This window comes from Numida meleagris, chromosome 3 (assembly GCF_002078875.1).
Source record: "Numida meleagris isolate 19003 breed g44 Domestic line chromosome 3, NumMel1.0, whole genome shotgun sequence".
NCBI classification, from domain to species: Eukaryota; Metazoa; Chordata; class Aves; order Galliformes; family Numididae; genus Numida; species Numida meleagris.
The window spans coordinates 37,752,291-37,765,901 of record NC_034411.1 but is presented as its reverse complement, the minus strand read 5'-3'; the positions used below and the strand labels follow the sequence as shown (position 1 = coordinate 37,765,901).

At 40.5% G+C, this 13,611-nt stretch overlaps 1 protein-coding gene across 4 annotated transcripts in view; it reads left to right on the top strand.

The window, feature by feature from the left end:
* MTR (5-methyltetrahydrofolate-homocysteine methyltransferase) overlaps window positions 1-13,611 on the top strand; it is a 48,274-nt gene that overhangs the window by 139 nt on the left and 34,524 nt on the right. The window contains exons 1-8 of one of the 4 annotated variants that reach the window (XM_021390142.1): window positions 102-217; window positions 5,250-5,464; window positions 7,163-7,252; window positions 8,121-8,190; window positions 9,287-9,379; window positions 9,471-9,577; window positions 10,790-10,849; window positions 11,200-11,294. In XM_021390142.1, coding sequence (XP_021245817.1) covers window positions 169-217; window positions 5,250-5,464; window positions 7,163-7,252; window positions 8,121-8,190; window positions 9,287-9,379; window positions 9,471-9,577; window positions 10,790-10,849; window positions 11,200-11,294 — 779 coding nt within the window. In that variant the 5' untranslated portion in view covers window positions 102-168. Of the gene's footprint in view, window positions 1-101; window positions 218-5,249; window positions 5,465-7,162; window positions 7,253-8,120; window positions 8,191-9,286; window positions 9,380-9,470; window positions 9,578-10,789; window positions 10,850-11,199; window positions 11,295-13,611 lie in introns of those variants that run through there. The other 3 variants (XM_021390144.1, XM_021390146.1, XM_021390145.1) reach the window with 3 other exon arrangements.

Sequence of the window (13,611 nt, the reverse complement as noted above, 5' to 3'; positions counted from 1 at the left end):
GGCCGCGGGGGGCCGCGGGGAGCCGGGGCGCGGGGCCGGGCACGTGCCGCTGCTGCGGCGGCGGGGCGGTGCTTCGGCCGCTAGGGGGCGCGGCGGCAGCCTGGGGGCCGCTGCTGGCGGGCGTGGGAGGCTCCGAGCGGAGGACCGCCGCCAGGACGGCTCTGCCCGATGGGGCCGGGTTTTTTTTCCGACCGCGAGCGGAGCGGGGATGAAGCCGGTGAGGGCGCTCGTTCCGGTCTCGGCCGTTTCCGTGCGTGCTGGTGCCTCGAAGGGGGAGCGCCCAGACGTGAGGGCGCGCGCGGACCTGTCCCGTGCCGCCGGACAGAGTTTGGTCGCGAACAAAGTAAAAACAATGCAAAATAGAGCCCGCCTTCTGAGGCTCTGCTTTGCAGCAAAGCCTGGGCGTGCTGCGGCTGTTCCTTGGTTCTCAGCCATAAGTCACATTTCCTGCGTTAAAGAGGAGGGTTTTTTTTTTTTTTTTTTTATTGGGGGGGGGGGGTTGGGAAGTAAAATCAGCCCCTTCTTGGCGTTGGAGTATTTCTAAGTGCACAGTTCCGTCTGCTAACGCTTTCTGCTGTGTGCAGGGATGCCGGGCGCTCTCCTTTTTAATCCTTCCCAAAGAATGCGCTGTGCAGCCCCCGCGTTGCTGCGGCTGGTGCCAGCCGCTCACTGAGCAGGCCTGCAGCCAGCCGGGCCGCGGGGCAGCGTGCAGCCCTCCTGCTCGCAGGCTCTCCGGGTTCCTCTGGCTGCTTAGCCCTTTGCCACGTGCCGTGTGCTGTCAGAGCATCGCTGGTGGCTGTCCTGCTGCTGTGGAACCTACACGTGGCTGCAGTGGGAAATGTGAGGGGGTATTTTGGCAGCCGCGGGCTGCATCCAGTTGTATGTCCGAGACCAAGTGCTGAGTCCTGCGCTTTGGTCACAACAACCTCAGCCAATCCTACAGGCTTGGGGCAGAGTGGCTGGAAGGCTGCATGGAGGAAAAGGATCTGGGGGTGTTGGTTGACACCTGGCTGAACATGAGCCAGCAGTGTGCCCAGGTGGCCAAGAAGGCCAATGGCATCCTGGCTTGTATCAGAAGCGGTGCAGCCAGCAGGAGTAGGGAAGTGATCATCCCTCTGTACTGAGGTCTGGGGAGGCCACACCTTATGAGTACTGTGTTCAGAACTATAAGAAAGACATTGAAGCCCTGGAGCATGTCCAGAGAAGGGCAGCAGAGCGGGTGAGGAGTCTGACTGTTCAGTCTGGAGAAGAGGATGCTCAGGGGAGACCTGATTGCGCCCTACAGCTACCTGAAATGTAGTTGTGGTGAGGTGGGTGTTGGCCTCTTCTTCTAGGTAACAGTGACAGTACAAGAGGTAATGGCCACAATTTGTGCCAAGGGAAGTTCAGATTGGATATTGGGAAACATTTCTTCTTCTTAGGAGTGGTAAGGCCCAGGGAGGTGGTGGAGTCACTGTCCCTGGAGGTGTTCAAGAAACATGGAGATGTGGCACTGAGGGACATGGTTTAAGGGCACGGTGGGAGTGGGCTGACAGTCAAATTAGATGGTCTCAGAGGTCTTTTCCAACCTGAATGATTCTATGGTTTTGTGATTTCTAATGCTTGAGAACAGTGGCTGTTGGAGGAAAGTCCTGTTTCAGATGAAAACAAAAGCTACCTGTGGGAATGTTTGTGGATCCCCACTGCAAGGTCAGAAGGCAGTAGTCGATGACGAGTATGTTTGACAGTGCAGCGAAGGACATGTGTTCTCCCTGGCTCTTCAGCAGCAGAGCATGCCACACAGTGAGACCCTGCTTGGGTAGGAAGGGTAACAAATAGGTTAGCAATAGGCTACTGCTGAGAACCTGTCTGCTGACTCTTGCTATTGTTCATGAAACTCAGTGCTGCCAGAGGGGATCCAGCTGAGGAAGATTTAATTAATCAAACAGCAAGTAATTATAAAGTTGTCATCAGTTGTTTTTGGCAGGCTAATAGCAGGAGCATCCTTTTTAGCTGCTGTTGTCTATGGTTGGTGTTTTTCTGTATGCTACTTAATTATATATATTTTTTGAATGGCAGAGAAACTTCTGTGAGAACTTTGTGAGTCAGTGTTGGTTTGTTGAATTAAGATACACAATGTGCAGCTGCTCTGTTGCTGGTTAGGACAGGACCTGGTCAGTCTAGCGAATGGTGTTTTAAGCCTTGTAATTCTTTAATTCATGTTATTTCCCAATAAAGTGATTAAACTTCTGCTTTCACAACCTGGTTGATTATTTAATGCTTTGGAAGCAAGTTGCAATCCTTTTTTCCTTCCCAGGGACTTGTCGCCAGATGATTTTATACTAAGAATAAACTTATAACACAAGTGCATAAATAATAAAAAGCACCTTTTGAGAATAATAGCAAGCATCAGAAAAAAATGTTTTTAAGGAAAATGAAAGCTGTCCTATTTCTTATGGGAAGGGAAGCATATTTTTCCCTTCATGTACGCACGAGTGGTTGTATGTGGATTGGATTGGGGGTAAAGAAATGAAGGAACATCTTGTTTTCTCCCCTGAGCTGTTGAGCTGCTGCATTTGGATATGTTAGGTAACTAATGGGCAGAGCTTGTAGCTTTTAGTCCAAGAATGACTGTAAAAGTGGACAGCTGTACTGGAAGACATCTCAAGTGCTGGGTAAAGTTACTTGGTAACATCTAGAAGTGATAAAAGTTGATTTAGCTGATTTCATTTCTTCTTTCTAAACGAGTGATTCCCTTGTTCATGTGAGACATCCGAATGAAGAGGCAACCAAATTTCCAAGGCTTCATAAAGTATTTTTTTTTATCAACTTCTGTCTGAGCAGTTTGAGGTAGGAGCATGGCTTGTAAATAAAAGAAAATAATAATAAAAAGAGGACAACAACAACAACCACCTGATTTCCTCTGCTTAGGAACCACGCCAAACATTTTTTTTTCATTTATTCTGCAGCCAGCTCTTGCATCCTGATTCTTCTTGAGAGGGGAATTATGAGAGTTGAATGTTGAATGAGGAGGATGGTTCTCGGTTTAGCAGAGCTGACTGCCAGCCTTGCTTTTCTCCCAAGGGTGGAGTTCAGCACTTTCTAGCATGACTTTATGAATTGATCGTGCCTGATTTTTGGACTCTCTTTGGATTTGTCAGCAGACTTTATTTCTGACTTGAAAACTGTATTGTCTGTGTGCCAGCCATGTCTCAAAGCAGTGCGGGCTTCCTAATGGATGAGGAGTCGAGTGTTACCCTTAGCAAGGATAGGTGAAATGGATTTTAATGGACTTGAAGCTGTGCCACGCATTTGTAACACGAAGTCTGTCTGCCGCTGGCACTGGCAGCCACCATCATGATTCCCACTCTATTTCCTGCAGCCGCGTTAAGGTACTGCTGAAGAAGCACAGGTTCTACAAACTTCTTCAGAGTAAGGCTCTCCTCAGCCTCGGGAGCAGAGATTAAGCAGAAATCTGTGCTGCAGTGGGCAGAAAACAGAACACTGAAGTGGCATCTCTTCAGCCAAGCAAGCTGTATAGAAGGCAAAGCAGGCTGCATGAGGTGCAGGGTGCAAAACTAAAGAGATGACCAAATGTCTGTGTGCTTCACAAGGTGTGTGGGAGCAAGCACAGGAAGCAAAGGGGTATGAGGGGCACAGGCCTATGGCAAGAAGGAGCTGGAGGCTGCAATGGCATGGCACAGCTGGTGGGGCTGCAGTGGTCTCTATGTCATGTCGTTGACCTTGGGGCTACTTTAAAGCTAAAGCAAGCTCTCACATGTGTCTTATTGGGTCGCGGCTCTCTTAAAGCATGGGAGTTATATTTCACAGGCACGCTTTCTGATGCAGTATTTGGGTCTTGCTTTTGAAAGCTGTTAGATCAAGGATTTATTTTATTTTCATGAATAATTTGATGGTTTAATGAGAGTAGGTTTAAGCTTTTGTACAGGAACCTGCAAAGCCTGCCTGTTTTGTGTTCAGACTTTCAACTTGAAATGAGAGTGAGGTGTTTCTTCCTTTTGGTATTTTAATCTTCCCTTCAGCTGCTTCATACTTGTTACAGAGCAAGTTTATTTGGTGATTTTATTTGGCTTCTCTTTTTGAGAGAGCTGATTTAGAGCGGTTCTTTCATAGTGTTTGTATAAATGTAACCTTGTAATACTTGTATTAAGTACTCCTGTCTGTGAGTTGTGATGAGGTATAAGGACATATTTGTGTTTCAGAAATGATGTTTTTTACAAGTGCTTAGATGATAATATGTAACCAAAAATGCAAAACGGGTGTTTACTCAAAGTAAGAAGCACAAGCTGAGTGAGAGGGGATGAAGAATTAAGTTTCACTCATTGACATGCTTGTAGAAAAATACATGGAGTATCAAGAGCAAGAGTTGGATTACTAAATGTTGTGTTATCATGAGGAAGACAGAGGGTGTTTTTTTCTTTTACTGCATTAGCTTATGGTTTTGAATTTTTGTATTACATTTGTGCTGGGCTTTCATTTAGATCACAAAGAATTAGAATACTGTATCTTCATCTCTAATAATAGTTCTGAAACTTCTATTATTTTCTACTTCAATCATAACAATGGCAAAACATTGAACAAAAAGTTTCCCGTCCAATATCTTATAATCAGCATGTGATTAGCCAGATTAGTTTTATTCTGTCATTGCTGCAGAGCAGAAGATCTTGTTGTGATTCTGCAAAAGAATGTCTGGCTCTTATCTGTTGGTGTATCATAGCATCTGTTCACTAACACAAGTGCAAAATCATTATTTACTATTCTAATGCAAGAAGGAGGTTCTATAGCTGTTTGTGAATTTGGGACTCAGTTGAAGTATTGTTTTTGCTTGCTCCTACCTTCTAGTTAACACTTGTGTATTACTTACAGTACAGTGTTTGGTACCAAGAAGCAGTTCTGTGTCATTGTTCAGGTGTCACCCTAGTGGAAGTCATCACACTTCTCAGTGTTGGAGACTAGTTTATGTAAGAGTTTGATGTATGCCCTTGTGAACTTCTCATACTCATATTTCTGAAGCCAGCTGTATGCAGATGACTGTATTGAGGTGGAGGACCAATTGAGTCTAATTCTATTTAGATGGATGCAGCTGATGGCGTGTTTGGAGCTTTAGGTGGAGTAAACCAAATACTGTTTGATTTCAGTGTAGGATTAGTTATTTTATTCTCTTTCTTAAATGGGAAGAACTCAGGTTGCTCAAATGTATAGATAAGAAATTTCAAAGCTGCTTAAATACTGGATTTATTTTCTTGCAGCAGATACCCAGGGAAGTGTGGAAGATGAAATTGAATCAGTTCTGCGGGAACGCATAATGATTTTGGATGGAGGCATGGGTACCATGATCCAGCAGCATGCTCTGTCAGAAGAAGATTTTCGAGGGCATGAATTTAAAGATCATCTCAAGCCTCTGAAAGGCAATAATGACCTTCTTAGCATAACTCAGCCTGATATAATCTGTGACATACACAAGGTAGGTGATTCTGAGTTCTGTCTCTTGACAAGGAGGGGGAAGCAGAATTTGGCTTCTGTGTTCCCCATAGGCTGCTGCTAGCTCTCCTGTCTACTTAGGGGATAGGGAAGCAAGTACTAGGTAGCCATGTGAAAAAGAATGAACAGATTTGACTGTTCTGCTTACATGGCCACAGCGTTTGTGTCTTTGTTTCTAATGTCACTTAGTGTTGTTTTAAAATTCCTTTTTGACTTATGTTGCTGATGCATTTCTGTTAATTGTAGATTGACTTATTTCACTATTCTTTCCTTTTCTCCTCTTCAGACAGTAGTGAAAGTGCATCTAAGTAGGACAAATCCGAATTCTAGGTGCATGTTTCTACAATTGCGTATTAAAGGGCTGTTAAATGTGGCAGCCTGAAGCAGACCTCTCCCTAGGGAAGGAATGGCTTTCTAATGAGTATGCATGCTTCCATGTTTTTTTTCCCCTAGAATATTAATGTGTGGCCCAGAGAATAAAACAGTTTATGTGCGGTCATTAGAATTTGCAAACAGATTTTATTATTTCCGTATCTTCAGTTAGGCTTAAAAAAAAGAAAAAACTTCTTAAATCTTGTATTTCTTGAGTTGCAGATATTTCTAGGTCTTACTGCAATAATTTGAACATTTGAATAGCATTGCAACTAGTTGATACTCAGTTAAAGCCTTACTTCTTTTTTTTTCCAGTCATTTATTATAAAGATTCGTTTGTCATTGTTTAGAATCATAATTGATATATGTTTGCAAAACTTAGTATTTATTAGTATTTTTATGTTTACATTCTGTCAGTCTTTGAATTTTAAGAACGACAAGTTGAAAAGAATCTTTGACCAATAAAAATTTTAGGAATAAATATTTGTAGATTGAGCTCAGTCCCAAGCCTGTCAGCTGAGCTGGAATTGTGAACTTTGGCATTTCTGTAGGCTGCTGGGTTTGTACTGTTAATCAGGAAAGCTGGTTTAACAGTTGAATTCCACAGAGTTATTACAGTGTTAGCAGTGTGGCTTGAGATTGAATACATTAGGTCAAACCAAATGTATAGATGGATAATGTTCATGTCACCTAAGAGTTAAGAGAGAGGTTATCAAAATGAAGGCCTGAATATAAAAAAAATTTCAGTTTGCATTGATTTCAATTTATTCCATTTGTAATTAGTCAGCCAAACTGCAGCAGAACACTTATTTCATGAATATGGGCCAGTTAAACATTAAATGTGGTCTGCACGAAACATAATTCTCCTGAGCTTATATTCCATCCCAGTGCTCTCTTGTGCTATAGAATTTCATTCAAAATGTATAAATTTTCTAATCCTCTGCTGTTGTTTACCTGCTGCCTTTCCCAAGCCTGCTCACAGTAGCCCTTGGTAACTCCCCGCTGTGTCCCTGTATGAAAACCCAAAATGTTCTTCAGGTGCTGAAATCAGTGGCAGGGGTAACTGACTAAATGTCAAATAGAATGTGTGATTGACTCTCAAACTCTGGAAGGTGATTATATGGAACGCTTCTTTTGCTTTGGCCCCATGCCTTAAACTGAGTAACTCTCTTGAGAACTCTATCTCTGAGTTAGGAGGTGCTTTGTGACTTCGTTTTTTCAACATAATGAGACAAAGTAGTTGGGTTGCCTTCATTCCAGCTCTTTGTTCTGAAGATTTTGGAGACTTTTTTACTCTCATGTTTTCCAGGAATACTTGCTGTCAGGTGCTGACATCATTGAAACTAACACTTTCAGCAGCACTCGAGTTGCACAAGCTGACTATGGCCTTGAGCATTTGGTAAGAATTCTAAATTATTTACATGTTAAAATGGTTTTTAATATTTTGGTCTTAGCAGCCAGAATTAACTTATTTCCAGGATCTATCAAGACTGTTTATTGACTGCATGCTGTCTCTTGAGCCAGGCGGTTGGAGGCCTGCAGCTCATTTCTGCTGCTGTGTACAATAGAAAGAAGACAATTATACTCACTATGTGTGACAGTTGTGGTGTGCCACTTGCTGATGGAAGCACAGGCAGTAACTGTCTGTCCTAGATTTTGTTTGAGCAGTAGTTCTCAGTTCTGTGAATATGATTGTTTTGCTTTGGTGCTTCCGAAGTACCAAGTGCCACTATGGAAATGTGTTTCTTCCTGGATGTTGTCTGCATAGTTGACTCTCTGACCTGGAGGCCTGTCGCAGATAGGGTAGAATTGTGTGGTGTTCATGTGGAAGTGCTTTGAAGCTTGTGTATATCATACCTATTCTGTGGTATGTGTTGTTCTGAAAATCAAAGGGATTTCTGAAAGATTATAGTTAGAAGTATGCTACTTGAATAAAAAGTGAGTTTAAAAGTAGGTTAATTTAATCCTCAAAGTTCTTTAGCTTTTGTTGACTCAGTAGGGTTTAATTATTACCTTAAGAAATTAAACGTTCTGATTAGCAGCCGTAGGCTGACACATGTGGGATGAGATCAGCCATGTATCTCTCTTGCTGAGATGTATAAAGCTGTTCCTTTTGAGGCTTTGTAATAGAACTTGTGTGTTTGTGTGTTATAACCAGTCTTTAGAGTGTATTGCAAGCTTCAGAGCAGAGGTGTTGTGTTTCTTTCAGGATGTATTATGCTGTATTGAACTAAGGGTTTGTTTGTAATTGTCTGTTATTGTTCTAGGCATATAGATTAAACAGAATCTCTGCACAAGTGGCCAGAAAAGCAGCGGATGATGTAACTGCTCAGACAGGTAAACAGTATTTAAGTTCTTATTCATTTGTGGTTTTGACTTGCCTTGCTATAATCTCTGAAATGTTGCTAACCAGAGGAGAAACAGGCATGGAGAACTCTTCATTTTAGAAATAGCAACTGTTTTGTATCATAATTCATACCACAGTGATTTCAGCATGTTTTCAGGATCTGATACTTAATGTGACCTGCAGTAAGGCTGTCTTGAGTCTCACTGTTTTGGACTGCAGGCAACACACATCTGCTACATGTGATGTAACTTACAACCTGTTGAATCTGTCTTCTTTACAAAAGTTTGAAAGGTTCAGTTCTTACAGATCTAGGATAGCTGATTGTATGTGAATGTGTACTACCAATTACTTCTGGTGTAAATCTCCTGGTTTGACTCTACCCAACAGATACTGGAATCTGCTTAATATCTGACCATCACCTGTAAATGTACAGTCTTCTACCTTCAGGGCTTCATGTGAGAAGTTAATGACTCATTTCCACTGCTGTCTTTCAAGGATAAGGAGTTTTGTCTTGTGTTCTGGCATCAAATTGTATTTCAAGCTAACCTGCTGTTACAGATGAAAATCTTACTATTGTAATTCATCATATGCAATAAAATGTAAGATTAGAAATATGCTTTTAAAAAAAAGAAGCACAACACTTTTTTAATTGTATGAATACATGCCAGAACATTCAGATCATGTTATCTAATAAAAAATGCCAGGATAGTTCTATCCTGTGCCTTTAGAGTAATCAAGTCAGGCTTTGTATGTCAGAGACAAATGATACTTTGAAGAAAAATAAAATGAGCCAATAGCTTGCAATTGCCTTTTGCATAGACGTTTTTCTGTCTTGTATATATGGATTGAACATCTTGGATAGAATTAAAACAACAACAAAAAAAAGTTGTCTGTGCTGAGTAATCCTGTGTGCTAATCAAACTCCTGGTTTGAGAATAGTTTGATAGTTCTTGATTCCTTTGATCTCTGATCTTGGTGTCCTTGGAGGTTGTTTTTTTGTTTGTTTGTTTTACTTTGAGGAGGCTGTCATTGTAGAACTAGATGTTGTTTTTTGTTTTATTTTGTTTCTTCTGCGCATTGGTTTAGGAATTAAGAGATATGTTGCTGGATCAATGGGTCCAACAAACAGGACGCTCTCTGTGTCACCATCTGTGGAGAGACCAGATTACAGGAACATAAGTAAGTATTTAAAACTGTTAAATTATTTAATTTAGGTGACAGATTGAAAGAAATATGTCCAGGTGAAGTAAACATAATTTCTGTTTTATAGCTTTTGATGAACTGGTTGAAGCCTATACAGAACAAGCCAGAGGACTTTTGGATGGAGGAGTGGATGTCATGTTAGTAGAAACCATATTTGATACAGCCAATGCCAAGGTGAGGCTTGTGGGGAAGAAAATAAATCTGTTATATAAATATTTAGTGTACTACCAAAGGAAATCCAGCATGGTACTTGAGAGGGCTATCAACAACTGGTTATTAAATATGTGACAAGTCTTCAGTTGGTAGCTAACATGTAGAAAGGAAATGTTTTTTAATGATAAAACAGCCTTTTCCAGAATTTTTCTTTCAGTATGTGCTGTTAATATCTTTCTAGCTGTGCCAGCTGTTCTCTTATTCCCAGAAGCTGTGCTAAATTGCAAAATATCTCCAAATGCATTTGTTGTTTTTATTTTTCAGCGTAAGCATGTCTGCTCCAGGGATATTTGTGATGCACACTGGAGAGGGGGTGTCCAGTGTATCTGACTGTGGGAGTGGGAGAGCTTGTATGGCAGTCTTGTTAAAATATGTTTGGTTTTTTTTGAGGGAACTCTGATGCTGCCTTCAACTTCAAAAAAGAAAAACTGGGAGTAGAGGATTAGAAGGATAAAATAGGAGGGATGAAATATTTCTTAAAACTATTCAGTGCAGTAATGGACTTGCTAGGGGGCTTAAAATTTGCAATTCTATGTAGAAAAGTCAGACTAAATAGGCATACAGCATTTCTTTAGGCTTTTGCCACAGGCTGATTAACATGTGCAGTGTTATGACTCATCCTTTGCAGATTTGACCAGTCATCATGGAGTTCTGGCAAGAACTCTTAATACTGTGCTGAAGAAAGTTCATATTCACATGCAACATTCTTATCCTAAGTAGGCAAGCAATTTTCAGGAACTTCAAGTGGTCATGTGATGGTCAAAATTCTTTGCAAACTGTATGTCTAGATAGATTCAAGGGCAGTGAATATGTATGAAGAGTAGTACGTACAGTTGTGTTTGGGGCAAGGGTTGTGCTGCAAACAGGAGGGAGAAGTACATGCTGGTGTGATTTGGAGTTCAGAAACATCTTGGTTTCATTTGGTTATCCCATGGTACTTCTTTTCTACTTGTTACCAAAATGTGTTTGAAAATCTAAAAGATATTAGAGGTAAGAAGAAAACCTCTTGATTGTGGTGAGATTACAGGCAATATTTAGGTTGCAAGTTGCATGAACAGCCATAAAAAAATTAATGAAAATAAAAGCTAACCCACACGAACAAACAAAAAATCCCAATAAACTGAAGAACCCCCAAAACTGCCGTTAATATTTTTGCAACTTATTCTTCTCTAGGCAGCTCTTTTTGCACTCCACAAGTTGTTTGAGGAAGAATATGCTCCTCGACCCATATTTGTAAGTAATTTGTATAGTATTTAATATTTTATTAATATTTAAGCTAGATTTGTGAGCTAGAGAGAGACGGCAGATCTGTAAACTCTTCTGAAATCTGACTTCAAATGAAGGAAATCAGTCTCTTGGAAAAGTACATTTTTGTGATTGTGAATGGAGAAACTTTAATGTGCAGAGCTTTATCAAATTAGCCTTAGCTGTGTTCAACTAATTAAAATAAGCCTGCTTTGATTGTCTCATCACTTTGAGTGGACCATAGGTCCATCTGATTGATTTTTAGCATTTCAGCCTTTTAAATCCTTGTTCTTATTGATTCAATTCTTTTCCCTTCTCTGTGTTCATTTGATATTTAGGTTTCTGGAACCATCATAGATAAGAGTGGGCGCACCCTCTCTGGCCAGACAGGAGAGGCATTTGTCATTAGTGTTTCACACAGTAAGCCACTTTGGTAAGGAAATGTATCTTTTGCTTAGTAAGTAATTTGTAGAATGTGATTCTTATTTTAACCCCTTGTTCGTAGCAAAATGGAAGTTACACTGTTATCAGTTTTTATCACATGTATTGTTATTGTGTTCTGCTATGGTTCCGCCAGCAGAAAGTATGTTTCCAAAAAACACTGAACTCTTTTAAAACGTTGCTGTAAATAATTTGGTATTTTGTGTTTGCAACAACCTGGAAATCACAATTAGGTCAAAGCATTTAAAAAAATTGTTCTGGCATCTTTTACAATCTCAGATTGTGAAAGGAGCTAATCCCTGGTGGGCAGGGCTTACATCTCTTTCTTAGAGGAAAGCAGTGTCAGTTCAAAATGTCTCAGGATGGATTGAAAGACAAAACAATGAGATTTCATTCCAGTGTTCTTTCTACTGATTTTTTTACAAAATTATATATATTTGTGAACTGTTTTTCTCCAAGATATGCATTTTTGTTTTGAGGGCTCCTGATGCTGTCACTTCTGTTCTTTTCTGTTGAGGCCAGAAGGAAAAAAAAACAAACATGAGACTAAGATTTGTGAAGGTACATGCTATAGCAGATTTTGGTACAAGGTCTTGCATGTTAATTTGAATACCATTCCCTATTCCTCTATTCTTCTGTGTTTCTGTGCCTTTTTCTACTTTTTCCTTGCTTCCACTTGCCTCATCATCATTTTTTTTTTTTTAATTTCAGGTTGGTTCTTCTCACACAAATTTACAAAGGAAATATATGTTTTTGTCCTAAGTTATTTTAACGTAAAATATGTAATTCAGTATTAGCAGTGCATGCTGTGCACATTGTGATGAGCCATTGTTTGTTTTTACAACAAAATTCCAGTGAAAATGCGCAATCTGTCATCTCAGTGATACAAAAGCAGAAGAATGCATTCACAGCTTTACTGACTGCCCTTGAGGCTTCACTTTCCCAGACCAGACGGTGCTCCAGAAGTAACATATGGAGCCTCTTGGAACAGAGTGGTAGTTGACTCTTTTTGCTCAGTATCACAGCTTAGTGATATATATTTGGCATAGGTCTATCTCAGATAAGATTGCTCCTAACTGTCTTCCCTCTGAAGAATAGAGAAGGGCACTGGAGCAGAAATTAAGGATTTGTAAAATTGTGTTTCATAAAAGCTACCTTACATGTCTGAATGCTTAGGGCCTGTTTCTCATTTGTGCAAAGGCTGCTACATAGCACTGTGGCAGAAGGCTCTTAGTTGTGGGAGGAGATTGCATTGAACAGTTCATCTTGCCGTGTTGGTATAGAGTGTCTCCAGGGTTGAGAAAAAAGCTGATCTGGCATAGTATCCTAGGGATTATGTTATACCTGTTCGCATATTTCCATTTTGGTTTTGTATTTCCTGTTTAGGGTCATGTGTTGTTCTTCAGTCAGTTCAGTTTGGGGCCTGCCTAAAACATGTGTCCTCTGTGTTTAATTGATAGTGGCTGAGAAATGCGTGAACTGTTGTTATAAGTGCTGAAGGATGTGTAGCCAGATGCTTGCTGCAAAGGATGCTCTGGTGTGGAATGAGTTTCCTTTGTGTTGTTTCAGATCTGTGATTATTTCTACCGTGTTACTGTTAAGATATACCCTGAGTACAGGGCTCTTATGTGGTGTTTGTTCTAGTCCCAAGAGCACTCTGCAGTCTTAGCTTTCACAGGAGCTGATCTATCATGTATATGAAGAAATGAACAAGAGAGAGAGAGACAGTGTTCAAGATGAGGTTGTGATGGTTATTACATCTTTCGGCAGCACTGTAAACATCTTTCAAGTTTTGCAGTGCTTGTAGGATGGTTTCTAGAAACCAGGATCCCAATGAAAAAGATCTCTGATGTACTTTCTGAAAAATAAATGTTCATTTTACTATCAGTATAGACATTTTGAGTAAAAAACGTGTTTTTGTAACTGTGGCTGACTGAAAGAAAACATGATTGTACCTCGTATTTTGGTAGAATTGTAAGAAGTTTAGTCATGCAAAAAGACTTCTGCTGTATAATAGTAGAATGTAGATAATAGTGCTGAGCAGATTCAGTTGCCCAAACTTAGTGCTGCTCTCAGGTGTCTTGGGAGATGCGCTCAGTGTCTTCAAAAGTTGACATAATTTATGTATAATTTCTAAACAGAATTATTGAGTTAGTAGCTTGAAGCAATTCTTGCTCTTCCAACCATTTTCATACTTATTCATGTAGTACAAGGTTTCTTTTCAGTCTGTCATTCTCATTGCATGTGTTCTCTTTTGCATCTAGAAAATAGCTGTCATATTGCTGCAGTTTGAACTGAACGTGGCAAGG